Source organism: Vespula pensylvanica, chromosome 2 (genome assembly GCF_014466175.1).
Source record: "Vespula pensylvanica isolate Volc-1 chromosome 2, ASM1446617v1, whole genome shotgun sequence".
In the NCBI taxonomy this organism is placed as follows: Eukaryota; Metazoa; Arthropoda; class Insecta; order Hymenoptera; family Vespidae; genus Vespula; species Vespula pensylvanica.
Genome location: NC_057686.1, coordinates 459,088 through 473,870, shown reverse-complemented (window position 1 = coordinate 473,870; position 14,783 = coordinate 459,088). Strand labels below are relative to the sequence as shown.

General features: G+C 47.1%; 1 protein-coding gene across 1 annotated transcript; it reads right to left on the bottom strand.

Annotated features, from left to right (window-relative positions):
• Window positions 1–5,357: 5,357 nt before the first annotated feature.
• LOC122637886 (probable serine/threonine-protein kinase DDB_G0267686) lies at window positions 5,358–14,777 on the bottom strand. Its single transcript, XM_043830384.1, has 2 exons — window positions 12,645–14,777; window positions 5,358–7,334 (listed from the first exon to the last, which is right to left on the bottom strand). Exons 1-2 carry the CDS (start codon window positions 13,669–13,671, stop codon window positions 6,256–6,258), a joined length of 2,106 nt encoding a protein of 701 aa, XP_043686319.1. The 5' UTR covers window positions 13,672–14,777; the 3' UTR covers window positions 5,358–6,255.
• Window positions 14,778–14,783: the final 6 nt, after the last annotated feature.

Sequence of the window (14,783 nt, the reverse complement as noted above, 5' to 3'; positions counted from 1 at the left end):
AAGTGAGAAGGCAATTTGGGCGAACCGCACACCACCGACCGTGGGGGTTGGGTCCAGTGGATAACGAACGACTCGCCGGGAGGTAATTAACGGTGTTTTCCATCCCCCGGAGTAATGCTCCTCGTTACGACGGTTCCCACTCGTAGACTATCTCGCGAGCGGGGGTTGCAAGAGACTCTTCCTAAAGAGTAGGAGAACTTATACGCTTTCTCTGCGTGTCTCGGACGAGTCCAAGAAGTAAGTTTCCTACCGTAAGCCTTCCTTCCAAGTACTTAGTTTCTACGGACTCTTAAAGCTAGTCGAAACGACTGACGGCGATTTTCCATACTGTCATCGATATCGCATTAATCCATCAATATGTCGTACGAATTCTATCCAACTACGTCAAACGCGATGAATTTTGAAAACTGGTTTCACCCTTAAAGATCCAACAACTCGAAAACGTTCTACTGAAACGGTAAATGACCCATTCTATGGGGTAAGGCGAGAATCAAGGTCTTTGCGGTCAGCCCTGAGAAGGAAGATTTTTCACGAGTATCCCAAGCTCCACTACACCTAAAGGTTAGAGCCAGTACCATGTGAGGTCGAAATCCTTAGGTAATTCAGACTCACGTACGAATAAGCTCGTAAACGTTATCCGTGTGCGCGTGTATGCTCGCGCGTATGTCTGTGTTCGCCTGTGTTTGTGCGTGCGTGTGTGTGTGTGTGTATTCATGCGGACACGCCTACCAAACGCCACGACTGCGGCGGAACGCGGCCAGAGAGTTGCCTCGCTCTGGTAAATAATGCAAGCCGGGGTAATGGCGCTATCTCTGCGCATCTTTTATTAAACGTTCGCTTCACCGCCCCCGAGCAGCCTACCCCCGTCTCCTACCACCACCCACCACCAGTCAGTCCACCCCCACCGACGTTTTCTCCTTGCCGCCTCATTCACCATCCTCGTCCCACGCTCGCGATATCTACCGAATCTACCACCCTACCTAACGCTATCGTGTTACCCGACTGCTCTCTTCGTAGATTCGGAATCTTCCAATGACCTGCCTCTCCCTCTTGTTCTTTCCTTTATCATAGCTGTCGGAATATACGGGATTTTGTATTTTTCGAATTACGTAATCTTCTAACACGATATATAAATATATATAGCTCGTGTCGCTTAAAACAAGATTTACTGTTGATTTTCTTATCACAAAGACTGAGAAAAAAGAGAGGGTGGGAGAGAAAAAGAAAGAGAGAGAGAGAGAGAGAGAGAGAAAAGAGTATAAAAAGACGTGGAAAGGGTGCGAACGTACGGACCCTTTCGATTTTCTCGCTGTGCTGATTTCAATTAGCATTATTATTAGAGTCGACGTCGAACCTGCCGATAAACGTCGTCGTTCTCTCCGTCATAGACGTATACGTTCACGTATACGTATACTTCACTTATACACGAGTAAAGAGTGAGCGAACGAGCAAACGAGCGATAGAGAAACGACAACATGCACGGGCACGATTAAACGCGCAGGTCTCACGCGCGCACACAGACGAACGAGGAGAACACCCTCACCCTCCCCTCTCCCTAGAAGCTCGACTGACGCTTTGCTAGGGGGTGTTTGAAAGCGGTGAAATCAATGCCTCTGTTTGCACTGTTGAGGTCGAACCGAATTCCGTTCCTGCCTGCTGCCACTGCCTACCGTCGTGTCTACGTGTTGTCCATGTCTCTCTCCGTTTAAATGTATGAGCGTGTGTATGCGGTTGTGAGTGTTAGATCGTCTACACCAGGCGGACGACACACCGTAGTCATTTTGGCTAGTTCCAACTAGCTAAGGTGAATACCGACGAAACTAAAGGACAACTACTTTATCGATCTATACGTAAGATTTACGAGATACGATTTTCTTTTTTTTCTCTCGATCTTAAAGAGATTATTTCAAATTCGAAAAGATATATATATATACATACATACATATATATATACATACATACATACATACATACATATATATATATATATATAAAGATGTATACTAAAAAAATTTAAATACCTACGTTGCAGGTCTCCTCATTATCGACATCATAAAAAGAAAAAAATCCGCAGGAAGTATCACGAGATCTCCGGAGAAAGGCAAAAAAAAAAAAGAAAAAGAAAAAGAAAATGAAGCTTCTAAAAAAAAGTTCACGGGTAAAGGTACGTAGAACCATGAGGAAGAGAAGTAGAGAAAGAGACGGAATAGATGTAGGAAGGTAGAAGAGAGAAAGAACGATAGTTGCAGAGAAAGAGAGAGAGAGAGAGAGAGAGAGAGAGAGAGAGAGAGAGAGACAGAAGAGGATAGAGCGGCACGGACGCAAAAGATAACGGGCCGCGGTCGATCGATCGATTCGCGGAGGCTTTTGTTCGTCTCCGAAGCCCCGGGGTCTGCTGCTATCCGATTTAACTACGAGACAGGAGCACTCGGTGCCGTCGTATCGAGGAGGTGGAGGCAATCGTCCCGGTAAGAAGCACGATGGCTTTATCTCGCGTCGGCTTAAGCCAAAGTGCATCGGGTATATCCTATAGCGAGTGAGAACGGAGGGCTGTTGGCTGTCTCCTTGGTATAGGGGTGCTTTCAAGGACGAAGTACGAAGGAGATCGAAAGGAGAGAAGGAAGGATGAAAGGAAGGAAGGAAGGAAGGAAGGAAGGAAGGAAGTGGCAGAGGAACGTCGAGCTTACGCGAGTACGCTTAATATACCTGGTACAACGATCGGTGAGCTTGGATGGGCGAAGGGTCAGGGGTCAGAGGGCACGAACGCGACGGCTATTGAGCTATTACACGCTTAAACGGACCGACCCGATTCCCTCGACGTGTACGTACCCTCGACCTCGAATCACCCGCGGCTAAAATACATGAGAGAGAGAGAGAGAGAGAGAGAGAGAGGGAGAGAGAAAACTGGAAAGCCTCAGGAGATCCGTGAACAGCCTGTTCGCGTGTTACTGAAGAAAAAGGTCAATGAACTTTGCCAAGAGGTATACTTTTAATTGTTCAATTACGAGCGAAAAAGTTAATCTTTCTGTTTTTTTTTCTTTTGTTTTTTCTTTTTTTCAAAGGGACTGTCTTATCTCCCTGGTAATTTTCTTCTCAAATGAGATGATTCCTTCGGTAGTTTGATAAGGGTTGGAGGTTGCTAGTTGGATCAACGAATGTTCTAATGTGTTCGATCGTCGGACGGATAAGTTAAATCCTCTTAATGAATTTGTTATGTAGCACTTTGTGGGAAAAGCGATGAGTGAAAATTAATCGGTATGACTATGACTTTTCTTGACTAAGAAGGTTCCTGATATTGTACGCGATTAAAGTCATTAAATTTGTCAATATTCTCCCTGTCGTTCTTGATAATAGTAAAAGATATGCTTTGTTAATTTAATAAAAAAAAAAAAAAAAAAAGAAAAAAAAGAAAGAAAAGAAAAAAAGAAAACAAAAGGAAATAGAGAGAGAGAGAGAGAAAGAGAGAGAGAAAAAAAAGAGTACGGCTTTAATTGCACGAGCGTTAACGAGATCGCGATTATCTTTTCAAGCGTTTCTGATTTAATTGAAAATATCGGTAGAATCGAAATCTGGTGTTGCCTTTGCCGCCATTAATACGCGAAACGCAACGCAATTTTCTCCATTAATCGACGCGACGGCATGCAATCGAGCGGGCTTTTAAACGGTCGACGTATTAATGGCAATTTGGGAAAATTGTTTGGCTCGTGTAAGTACCTATCCTCGTATTCTTTCTTTCTTTTCTTTTTCCTATTATTTCTTTTTTTCCGTCCTTTACGTAAAATGTAAAGGTCGTTCCGACGTATTTCCAGGGTTACGTTTCAATGTCGCTTGCTTCCATCCGAAGCTATCTCGAATTATATCGAGAAGATAATGGAAGAAGAAGCGGATCCGTGGTTGGCAATCGCGAGCTTACGCCACTGTCAGAGCCTCGGAACGTAGGGAGTGCGAGTGTCGCGAGCGGGGCTTGGTTATTTCACGGTCCACTCGCTCCACTCGCACCCCTTACGGACGGTGACGGGCCCCTTTCGAAATCCACCCCTAAGAATTAATTCGAGAGAATCGTCCGGCGAGCGACACCCAGCTCCACTTTCTTCTTCTCCTCCGCTTCCTCCTCCTCCTCCTCCTCCTCCTCCTTCTCCTCCTCCTCCTACACCTCCTCTACCACCACCATCACCTTCACCTCTACCTCCTCCTTCTTCCCTTTTTCTCTTCTCCCACGGATCAGTCGGAGATTCGCCTCCCCCTTCAAATCTTCCATCGCTTCTTCTGCTTCTTTCACACCAACGCTTCCGACTACCCCTCCTGTTTTCCGAGATAAAGACAGAAAGAAAGAAGGAAGAAAGAAACAAAGAAAGAAAGAAAGAGAAAAGGAAGGAAAGAGGGAAATAAGCAGGCTGATGCCCGTGTCTATTGTCTGGGATAAAATTCTTAATATATACTTACCTAGGTGTATCTCCTGGTAACGTAAATGAGACAAAGAAAACTTAGAAGAAGATTATAGATCAGTGTTGCACGTGTTGAAAGTACGAAGAGGAGGAGGTGGAAGAAGAAGAAGAAGAAGAAGAAAAAGAAGAAGAAGAAAAAGAAAAAGAAAAAGGAGACACCTTCTAAATTTAGCATCAAAGAGGAGCACGAGCAATTTTCCGTCGATCGAACTTGGCCAGCTCGGAGAGAGTCGAACAAGCACGCCTTGTCCTCTTCGAGCCACGCGCGAGAACGCGTGTGCCGCTTCAAAGAGGAATCTTACGAGAAGTTCCTTCTTCTCCTTCGTCTTGTTCTTCTTCTTCTTCTTCTTCTTCTTTGTCTTCATCTTCCTCGTCATCCGGCCGTCTAATGGCCGAGCACGTTTAACGCAACTTTTTCTTCTTCCTGTCGTTCCTTGAAAGGGGGAGTGCCATCTCTATCTTTCTCCGTCTTTATCTTCTTAAAGCCTAACTTTACTTAATCAAAGGGAATAATACCGATCCCTCAGGGCAAACATTTTTTAACGAATCGATCAAGAATACAGAACTGGAGCGACCTATCGATCCTATCGATTAATCTTTAATACTCGAGCTTGCATACTTACCTTAGAGAATAGATTGTAAAGGCCAAGTCTTCTCCGTTCATTTCGAAATCCAAAGGATCTCCTAGTTCGCCTTTTTTATCGATTACCTTACATACCAACCCATCTGCATCGTCGGTGTTACAAAAGCTCCAAAAGTTATCCGTTCGAGTTGGTAAGTGGTCTCGGGGCAGAAACGTAAGAGGATGATCTAAGAGGGTTTTATACGATTTTAGATCGATTTTCAGCGTTCGTCGACCGGCTCTCGGCTGATGCTTCGTCGTCACGGTGATTTAACACGTAACGACACAAATTTACAAGGCGTTCCACTCCTATTTATTCATAGTCGGTCTAACATTCTCTATCTCTATCTCTATTTCTCTTTCTCTCCCTCTCTACACCTCTTCACCTCTCTCTCTCTCTCTCTCTCTCTCTCTCTCTCTCTCTCTCTCTCTCTCTCTCTCACTTTCGAGGCGGTCGAACGAAGCATCGAAATCGGTCTTCCTCGTGTCCACGTGCCATGGACTCGTTGGCAAAGGTTTACGAGCGTAACGTATGGTAGGCATTTATTTTACAGAGGAACGCTCGTTGCGCCTCACGCCGTTCGTTTTTGCACAATTTCAGCACAATAAATTTGTCTTGTATTCCGTGTGGTCGAGCAACTCTGTGTATGTATTTATGTACGTACGTGTATGTCTCTGTTTTCGTGTCTCTCTGCGTGTCCGTGTGTTTTTCGCTAAATTCATTTTGATTTCTCGCGTATTTGCACTTGCATACTCTCTCGCAATATAGTCTCTCTCTCTCTCTCTCTCTCTCTCTCTCTCTCTCTCTCTCTCTCTCTCTTTCTCTCTCTTTCACTTTCGTATATTCAAATCCACTCGTACGTCTACTCTCTCACACGCACACCTTAAAGCTACGAACTTTTGGGATAGAATCTACTTCCCTCCTTCGATGGTGAAAAAGAGAAAAAGGGAGAGAGAAAGAAAAAAGAGACGAAAAAAAATCACGACATGTTTCGTCACAAAATTCTCACTTTTCAAAACCTCCCTCCCTGTCTCTCTCTCTCTCTCTCTCTCTTTCTCTTTTTCCCTGTCTATCTCTCTTCTCCTTCTTTCAATGAAACAAATGAAATATATTACAAAGGTGAGAAAATTGGCTTCGCAGCGAGAAGAAGCCTAAGATTCGATCGAGGAACAGGATTTTCGAGTTCGCTACGCGTGCGGATGCGCGTGGGGATGAGGATGCGCGTGTGTATGCGTGTGCGAGGATAGGGCCAAGACCGAGGTGGAGGAAGGAGTGGAAGTCGCCGCCGAGGCCGAGGCAGAAGCCGTGGCAGTTGGCGTCGTAGGCAGGTGATGTCCGAAGAAGGTGGCTCCTGGAGGAGCGTAGGCCGTTGGTGGTGCCGCTGGATGATGATAATAGCCAGGTGGTGGCGGTGCCACGGCCGACGGATGATGAACGTGAGCGTGCGAGTGTGGATGCGGATGAGCATGAGAATGCGGTAAGGGATGTTGATGAGGATGAGCGGCAAATAGGAACGCTGGTGCGTACGGTGACGGATGAGGAGGTGTCGTTGGTACCGTTGGACTGTTCACGTCCAATCCAGGATTCTGTTTCTTCCACTTGGTCCGTCGATTTTGGAACCAGATCTTCACCTGAGTCTCGGTCAGGGATAGAGATAAAGCTAGATTGAGGCGTTCGCATACCGAGAGATATCTCGTAGTCTTGAACTTGTTCTCCAAAGCTACCAATTGTTCGTACGTAAAGGCAGTCCTAGCTCTTCTTGGTTTGCCACCTGTACTACCACTACCACCACCACCACCACCACCACCACCACCACCACCACCACTACCACCACCACTACCACCCCCACTACCCCCACCATTACTCGAACCGTTTTGAGAGTTTTGTCCTTGACCGTTTTGACTCTGACAGTTCTGTACTTGAACGCCGCTGGACGATGAGGAGGACGAGGAAGAGGATTGTCTCTTTTTGCAACCGTTCGACGTACCGTTGTTGTTGTTGTTGTTGTTGTTGTTGTTGTTGTTGTTGTTGTTGTTATTATTGTTGTTGTTGTTGTTGTTGTTATTGTTGGTAGGGCCAATTGAGGTTTGATTCGTAACGTCACGAGTTACGTTAGAGGAATCACGATCGACCACTCTCATCTCGATATCCTCCTCCTCGTCGTCCTCCTCCACGTCCTCTTCCGTTTCCTCCATCGCAGTTTCCACGGTACCCTCTTCATCCTCTTGACCGCTGCCACAGGCAAACTCGCCTCGGGAGTCTCCGTCTGGAAGCAAAGAAAGATCGTCAGTCCTCTGTTCTCTTCTGAATCGCTTCTCCTCTTACTTTAGGGGATAATCCGCGCCGGGGGAAACGATACGGGGAGCAATAAGCGTGTTCGCGCGTCACGACGAAGGTGTCGCGTGACGAAAATTTATTATACGAGGGACAAAATTGCGTGGCTGTCGGCGACGCGAGTGTCGCCTTTCCTTCGTTGGAAAATGTAACGCGATACTACTTGCGATATCTCTATCTCGTTTACTCTCTCTCTTTCTCTCTCGTATCCCATATAAACCACCCCCAAGTGGTCTCTCGATCTTTCTCGTCTCTCATCGATCTAAATGATACTTTTTGGAAGATTTGCGCCTTCTCTTCGAACATATCCTTGGTGTCTCTTACAAAGTTACAGAAACGTAGGGAGGGAGGAGGGAAGGGAGAAAGAGAGAGAAAGAGAGAGAGAGAGAGAGAGAGAGAGAGAGCTGTAGGATCGACCAAATGATCGTTAACGATAACGAGCGAGAAAAAAGAGGATATATAGATAGATAGATAGACAGACAGATAGATAGATAGATAGATAGATAGATAGATAGATAGATATAGAGAGAGACAGGGAGAGGGAGAGAGAGAGATAGAGTGCGGCCGGCCAATCGTTCGCTCAATGAGAGAGGAGATTGGAGATTCAATCAGCACGCAGATGTCCCGGGGACAGATATTCCCTGGCTCTCTGGTCCGTGGAGGTTGGGGATGCCCCTGGGAGGAGGAAGAGGAGGAAGAGGACGTTTGCGAGTGGGGCCATTGGATGAGAGAGAGAGAGAGAGAGAGAGAGAGAGGAGAGAGAGAGACAGACAGACAGAAAGAGAAAGAGAGGAATCGAGCTGCGTGGGAGAGAAAGAAAAGGTCGGATGGCGGTTTGAAAGAGAGACGCCAGAGAGAATATCGGAGCGTGCGAGTTGGTAGAGCTGTCTCTCTTTCTCTCGTTTTCTTTTTCTCTCTTGTGCACGAGCTAAGCAGAGAAAGTGAGATGGATAGACAGATAGGTGCGGGATAGAAGAGAGACAGAGAAAGAGAAAGAGAGAGGGAAAGAGAGAGGGAAAGAGAAAGAGAGAGAGAGACTTTATCCGAATTGGCGTGGCTCGTGGCCCATAGCCCATAGCCCAGTACTGTGGCTGCCTAGGGGCTGAAAGTCCGTAGGGGGCGACGGATCGAGAAGGTTTACGCCGTAATGGGATTTGTATCTCGTTAACGCGCGATCGTTCTTGCCCCGTCGTACAGGCCGCCGAGCGGCTATCCTCCTTCATGTCTCCTTTTCCTTCTCCTTCTCCTTCTCCTTCTCCTTCTCCTGCTCCTCCTCCTCCTCCTTCTCCTCCTCCTCTTTCTTCTCCACCATAGCTTCTCTTCCTCATTTTGTTCTTCTTCTTTTTCTTCTTCCTCTTTTCTTTCTCCATCCCATTATTCTTTCTTCTTCTCTTTTTCTAATTTTTCTCAGTCTTTTCTCTCTCTTTCTCTCTCCTTCTCTCTCCTTTCTCGTCTTCCTTCTATTCTCTTTTTCTTTCTTTCTTTCTTTCTTCTTTTTGTTCCCCTCATTTTCTTTTACGAGTTTCCACCTCCTGTACGAAACCGATCGATCGCGTTTAATTGAATTGCGTAATTTATATCGTTGTTCGTCCCTCCAGCGACTTCTTTTCTCCGAGTCTGTCTCTTTCTCTCTCTCTTTTCCTCTCAGGACTATCGGTTATCCGATTCTATTTCCTCGTCAAAGGAAATGTCTTTTTCTCTCTCCTTCTCTCTCTTCCAGTTTCTATCTCTTTCTCGGAATTCATAGTCTTCCTGGTTAGGTTCGTTCCGAACATTCTTCTTTCGTACATATTTACCGGGAAACGCGTTGCTCGTAACGAGCTTCGTAACTCGTTAACGTCCGCACGGCTCAACGCCAAGCAAGGGAATTATGCAACTGTTTCGCAGACCATCTCTCTCTCGACCCCCTATATCCAGTCGTTTCGTTGGTGTTTTATAGGTGAAACGCGGAAGAATCTGATCTACCTGTTAAAAGAATTCTCTTTTAATTTTTTTCATACATTTTTTTCCACTTCTATTTTCTCTACCGTATTTTCATTTAGCGTTCATTCACGAAAGACAGCTTTCTTTGTGACACCCCGTTAGTAACATTATCAACGATTCGGAAAAATTGCTAGTGGATATCTAGTTCATTTTGTAACATCAACCTGTATTCGATATGATTCGACGTAGTAAAGTCGATCATTTTTTTTATATATTTTTTTCTTTTCGTAACGCTATATATATATATATATATATATATATATATATATCTTAAAATAATGGAAATCATCGGCTCGTTAAAGGTATCGAGGTATAACGACGAAATCATTTATATCGTTTAGCTCTTTTTCGTATTCCCTTGAACGATGAAGGGCGACAGAAGCAGCGATTGGGGACGACGGGTTGCGTGTTCCCAGGGGGTACGTTAAGGGGGTACACTTGGGACTACGGAACCAAGTCTCGAGCCGTTCGGGAATACTTATCTCGTCTCGGTTTTCCTCATTAAACACAATGTGCCGGTGTTTAACGACGTTCAAGCGCGAGTAAATATTCCCCGTAGGAACGCGATTTTATCGTTCACCGAGCACAAATGTTCGGGCAACGATCGAGAATCGATTCGATTTCGTTGAGTTTGTTCGAGTCCCATCCACCGAGTCCACGTTCGTTTCTACCGACCGACTCGACGGACGTTGTCCGATTCTCGATAAACAAATTTTTCATTCCAAGTAAATACATCGAAGGACTCGAAAAGTTTTCCTCTTCGCTGATAGCTTAGAAAGATATTTTAATAGCCAGTTTTAGGAAGCCCACCCAGTATATATACATACATACATATATACATACATACATATATATATATATATATATATATATATATATATATATATATATATATATATTTAAGAAATAGGCTGTGATTAAAAACTTCCTCGGAAATGTAGCGGAAGGCGAATGGATTTCAAAGTACGAGTCGAGAGTAGCTACGACGTTGACGCGAGAAGGAGAGTTTGTTACGAGGGAGAGAGAGGTAGAGAAGAAGAGAGTACGACATGGTGGTAGTAGGGGGTAGGATGGAGAGTGTGAGAGTGAGAGTGAGAGTGAGTGAGTGAGAGAGAGAGAGAGAGAGAGAGAGAGAGAGAGAGAGAAGTCATTGTGATGCAGAAGAGCCAATTTTCTGGGCGGCTTGGCGCGATGCGACGCGATACGGTGTGATGCCGGCCGATTATCATAACAACCGACGATATTATTCCGTCGGCGGATTCGGGGCCGGAAAACTCGACACGCTCTCTACCACCGCTCGAAACGGATTTTACCGATCGGCCTGGCTCTGATGCACTTTTAATAGGAAGCTCTGACCACCCTATAAGATGGATTGCTCGAGGATCGTGTAATTCCGATTTCATCGTACGATCGATCCGTTCTCAACTTCTGTCCTACGGATATCATCTTCTATTTCCTTCCTTCTCCTCTGTTTCATCATCCCCTCCAATAAAATCGTCTTGTACGTTTTCTTCTAATTTGTCATAAAATATGTTTTTCAAAAAAATCTCTCAGACTGATACGTCATCATCGAACGTTGGACCACTTCCAATTCTCGTCGTTAAACTCGATTTAAACTCTGTTAAACGCTCGATCATTTATCCCCCTCACCCCCGCTTCTCTCTCCTTCTTCCGCTTTGTCTTTCTTTTCAGATTTAATTAGCACTCTTTAATATTCATAATGTAACTTCTACCTAAAGTGCTTCCTCCTTCGGACTCACCTTCACGATCTCTATCCATCCTTAAAATCTCCCATTAATTAGCATTCATCGTCAGAGACAATTTTTCTCGCAAATCACTTCTCTCGCGTATGTACGATCGAAACGATCTTATTTCTTTTTTTTTTTTTTTTGGAACGGGAGATGGACAAGTTTAGGGCTGATCCGATCCGTTGTCCCATGCCGGGATAAAGGGACGATGATGGGAGAACGAAGAGGGGGACAGGAGGGGGCAGGAGGGGGTTCAAGGACTGGTTAACGCAGATTAGCGGAGCAATTTGTCACGCTCCGACAGCCCTCCGCCACTTCTGTCTCTATCTCTCTTTCTCTTCAAATCCTCACCCTCTTCTTCCTTTGCTTCTGCTGCTTCTTCTTCTTCTTCTTCTTCTTCTTTCTCCTCCTCCTCCACTTCCGATACTTCTTCGTTGCCCTTATCGGCAAAGGATACCTCTTCGGCGCTTATCTGTCCTCCAGACTCCATTAAATTCGAAAGTCAACTGTGAAATTGCTACCCTTCGGGACGCTTACTTCGAGCAAGCTAGTCCGGCCAATAAGCATTCGAGGATTCCTTCGAATTTTTGCCGACACAAGTAATGCTCCCTAAGCCGTTGTTGCGGTTGCTCGATTAGCATGATTACCGATATAACGAACGTATGGAGCCAATTTGAAATTCGAGATTATAAAATATGGAAGGAATTTATAAATCGTACGTGTTGGACGATACCTGATCGAGATAAACGAGAAACGTCCGAGAAAGAGGAAAAGAGAGATAGAGAAAAAGAGAGAAAGAGGATAGACAGGAAATTTCGAGGAACGTTAGTTCGGGGGAACGCTTAACATACGTTGCGTGCACAAATAGCCAACGATGGGACGAAAAATCGCGCGCTCTCTTTGTGGAGGAACTCGTCCTTCCAGTGTCTAAAGTTAGAACGAGGAAGAAGCGTGAGAGGGCGTACGCGCGAAGCTCCTCGTGTCGAACGACTAAGAGACGCGAGAAAAATACGATAAACGGCGCCGTCCCGGCGAAAGGGACTTACCACTCTGAAGATTCGATGAAGATTCGAGAGAACGAGACGACGTACGTATGTTAGTTAAAATATGGAGGAGAAAATGAACGAGGGAGACGACGACAACGACGACGACGACCACGATCACGACGACGACGACGACGACGACGACGACGACGACGACGACGACAGAGAGAAAGGGAGAGCAAAGGAGAGACTTAATTTCCGTTTCTCGGCGAGCATTCGTTTGCCAAATAAATTCTGTGTAAACTATTTACGAGAACTGCGTCAGGTCGCCGTTGTAAATTCGTAGTACATTCCTGCTCGTAAATTCACCGTTCTACTACTCGGAAAGATTCTCGAAGAGACGTCGTACCCTTGAAACCGTTTTAACCCTAACCGAGCGATCCGACTTTCGATTCGTTTCTAACCTCTCAGCAATGAGCGGATGAAAGGATAAAAAACGACGCGAGGAACGTAAGAAAAATTATTCACCTTCGTTTACGCTGCCAGATCGACGATGACGCCGATGTTGCACCCGATTGTGGATAACGCGTCCGCCGGTGAACTTGTTTGGATCGAGTATGTTTTCAACCGAGAACGCTAAGCACCTCTTGGCGGTGGGTGGGACGGTGCTGGTCGCCGTCGTGCTCGTGATACTTCCAGCCGCGGTTCGCGAGCTCGCGTTTCCGCCGGAGCAGATCGTCATCACCGCGGAACCAGTGGCGACGTGTCCGGAGATGTAGACCGACGGCGCGTTGTGCGGTGCCATTTGGAGTCCACCGTGGTGTCCGCCACCTGGTCCGGTTCCTTGAACGCAAGAAAAACCGTGCGTCATGCGGGTTCCGAAGGGATTCAGGAAGAGTTGTTGATCGGTACCCCTCGACGAGGGTGCCGTTAAGTCGACCGGACTGCTGGGATTGCTTTCCGGACCTTCCTCTCTGCAAACGTCAACTTCGACGTCCTCCTCGTCTCTGTTTTCCCTGCTGTCGTCCTCGTCGTCCTCCTCTTGTTCCTCCTCCTCCTCCTCTTCGTCTCCCATACTCCTGTTTCTCCTTTCTATCGTTTTCCTATCGTCTTCCATGTCCTCGTCGTCGTCCTCTTCGTCCGCTTCCCGTTCCTTCCGGTCGTCCTCTTCCTCCTCTTCCTCGTCCTCCATCTCCATGTCGACGTCGTTCTTCCTATCTCTGCTCCTGGACCCGTCCAACTCCTCGGTAGTCCTCGCGACGGCTCTCAAGATCGGCGAGATCGTCGTCACGCTCGGACTGGACAGCGTGCTAGGTGGCTGTTGATGCGGCGGAGGCGAGGACGATGGTACTTGCTGTTGACCGGCCGTGCTCGTTTGTTGCTGCGCCCTGACGTTTTCGTACCGGAGGAAAGGATCGGCAGTGCGTACGTGCAGCAACACGTGCCTCCTTTCCTGCGAAGGCATCGAAAGTGGAACGCGCGTGTCCGCCTCCTCCCTAGGCAGGACGACCGGTCCCAGAGGCGACACGATTCTACCCTCCTGCATCCTCCACATCACCCTTTGCCGAGAAACGAACGATTCTTAACCGATCTCCGTCATTCTCTCGAGGAAGACGACTCTTGGACGTTACTTCACTCGACGACACTATCGACGCGAATCCATCACAAAAACTGGAAAGAAAACTAAACACACCGGGAAGACGTGTACGTACGCGTTTGTGTGCGCGTCTCTGTGCGTGCGGTTGCGCGCGTATGTGTGTGCGTGTCTATATATATATATATATAAATATATATATATATATGTATATGTACGTAGAAGTGTAGGTATGTAGGTGACGGCAAAGGAGAACGAGCAGAACGAGCAGAGTGGAGTCGTTTCGTGCTACTCGGCGTGGCCGATCAGCAACGTCTTTCCTTCGGCGAGGAGGCGATGCGCGGACCGTGGAAGCTGCGCCGAGAACTCCCACGTAGAACCATGGTGGCAGAATAGGTGGTATATATCGGCGTATTATTAGTACTCCCGAGGAAAGCGTCGTCGTCGTAGGAACGACGCGACGTGAAGCGAGAAGCGAGAAAGCGGGGTGGTTGTTCCGCCTCGAGTGGGCGGAGCGTAGGCCGGCTCGCGCACCCGGAAAGCTCTTTCCTCGGCCAATGGGCGTGCCGGCAGATTCGTTCGCGGGGGTTGCGCGGACGCACGTGCTCCTCGCACACACGCACACATCGAGACGTCGCGTGCCGGAGAGACTAGAGCGCACCCCTCTGGCCTCTTCGAGCTTTCACGCTCGAGCCTGAATGAACGAGTGCGAGAGAGAGAGAGAGAGAGAGAGAGAGAGAGAAAGAGACAGCTAGATAGTAGAGGTAGACGCGTGCAAACGTTTCACGGTCCTCACCAGTGTGAGCGAGCTTTCGCCAGATACTCGGATATGTACACAAGACTATACCACCCCCCACCCAGCGTTACCTCTCGAGCCACCACACCCCCATCAACCCCCTCGTCACGATCCGACTGGCTAAAGTGGTTTGTCTTTGATTTAACCACCGCCACCGCTATCGCCGCCACTACCACCACCATCACCGTCGCCACCACCACCACCACGCTCGTTCCGCTGTCGATAGAGGAATCCTACTATCTCTCTCTCTCTCTCTCTCTCTCTCTCTCTCTCTCTC

What these genes read in the sequence shown, in the direction of transcription:
- LOC122637886 (XM_043830384.1), bottom strand. Translation starts at nt 13,671, where the DNA reads ATGTGGAGGATGCAGGAGGGTAGAATCGTGTCGCCTCTGGGACCGGTC. An exon ending in ATCTGGCAGCGTAAACGAAG is followed by an intron (nt 7,335 to 12,644) that starts GTGAATAATTTT and finishes CTTTGCTTCCAG; the next exon opens with ACGGAGACTCCCGAGGCGAG.